The following is a 1,350-nucleotide window of genomic DNA, read 5'->3' as shown; positions in this document are numbered from 1 at the left end:
CCCCCGAGGCTGATCCTGGGGCTGATCCTGGAGCTCTTTTCCCCCAGGACCCTCCCCGGGGCCAGTCCCAGGGCTGATTCCCCCCGGGGCTGATCCTGGAGCTCTTTTCCCACAGGACTCTCCCTGGGGCTGATCCTGGAGCCAGTCCCGGAGCTGATCCTCCCTGAGGCCGATCCCAGGGCTGATTCCGGAGCTGTTTTCCCGCAGGACCCTCCCCAGGGCCTGTTGAGCTTGGGACCGATCCCGGGGCTGATCCTGGAGCTGTTTTTCTGCAGGACCCTCCCCGGGGCTGATTCCCCCCGAGGCTGATCCTGGGGCTGATCCTGGAGCTCTTTTCCCCCAGGACCCTCCCCGGGGCCAATCCCGGGGCTGATTCCCCCCGGGGCTGATCCCAGGGCGATTCCCTCCTGGGGCTGATCCTGGAGCCAATCCCAGAGCCAATCCCAGGGCTGATCCTGGAGCCAGTCCCGGAGCTGATCCTTCCCAGGGCTGATCCCAGGGCTGATTCCCCCTGGGGCTGGTCCTGGGGCCGATCCCCCCTGAGACCCTCCTTGGGGCTGGTCCCAGTGGCCCCGGGGCCAATCCTGGAGCCAATCCCGGGGCCGATCCCAGGGCTGATCCTCCCGAGACTCTCCCCGGGGCCGATCCCAGGGCTGATCCGGGGGCCAATTCTCCCCCTGGGGCCGATCCCGGAGCCAATCCCGGGGCTGATCCTCCCAAGACTCTCCCCAGGGCTGATCCCGGAGCCAATCCCAGGGCTGATCCCGGCGCTGATTTCTCCCCCGGAGCCAATCCCGGTTCCGATCCCTCCCCGGGGGCGGATCCCGGCGCCGTCCCCGGTGCGGGTGCGGGTGCGGCCGGTGCTGCGTGGGGCGGTGCGTGGGGTGGGGTGGGGTGGGGGGCGTGTGGGGTGGAAGCGGCGGCGTCGCCGGCGGCTACTGGGAGTTGTAGAGGCCGTCGTGGCCGTCGTAGCCGTCGTGGCCGAAGAGCTCGGGGCCGCCGCAGTACTTGGGGTCGTAGACCTGGCGGGGGAGCCCGTAGACCGTCATGCCCGTCTGCGAGGCGCCCTTGTTGCTGCCCATCTGCAGCCCGATGGTCATGGTGTCGCAGTGCTCCATCCCCAGCGACGGCTCGAAGATCTGACGCTTCGTGCCCGGCGCCGTCATCCCCGCCTGGGGAGGGGGGAAAGGGAGGGCTGGGGGGGCGGCCACGGGAACCCCAAAGGGGGTATAGGAACCCCAGAGGGGATACGGGCATCCCAAAAGGGATATGGGTATCCCAAAGGGGATGTGGACACCTCGAGGGGACACGGGCACTCCAAAAGGGACACGGGCACCCCCCGAGGAGATA

The 1,350-nt window shown here is 69.0% G+C and overlaps 1 protein-coding gene across 1 annotated transcript in view; it reads right to left on the bottom strand.

Annotated features, from left to right (window-relative positions):
- Positions 1-850: 850 nt before the first annotated feature.
- Positions 851-1,350, bottom strand: part of LOC113980160 (calponin-1-like) — a gene marked incomplete at its 5' end in the record, with an annotated part of 817 nt that continues 317 nt past the window's right edge. The window contains one exon of the mRNA XM_027707395.1: positions 851-1,195. Within this exon, the coding sequence (XP_027563196.1) occupies positions 936-1,195 (260 nt within the window). The remainder of the gene's footprint in view (positions 1,196-1,350) is intronic.

The sequence above is a fragment of the Neopelma chrysocephalum genome, unplaced genomic scaffold (genome assembly GCF_003984885.1).
Source record: "Neopelma chrysocephalum unplaced genomic scaffold, ASM398488v2 Primary Assembly neopelma1_92818, whole genome shotgun sequence".
NCBI classification, from domain to species: Eukaryota; Metazoa; Chordata; class Aves; order Passeriformes; family Pipridae; genus Neopelma; species Neopelma chrysocephalum.
The sequence above is the reverse complement of the archived record's forward strand: the minus strand, read 5'-3'. Positions and strand labels throughout refer to the sequence as shown.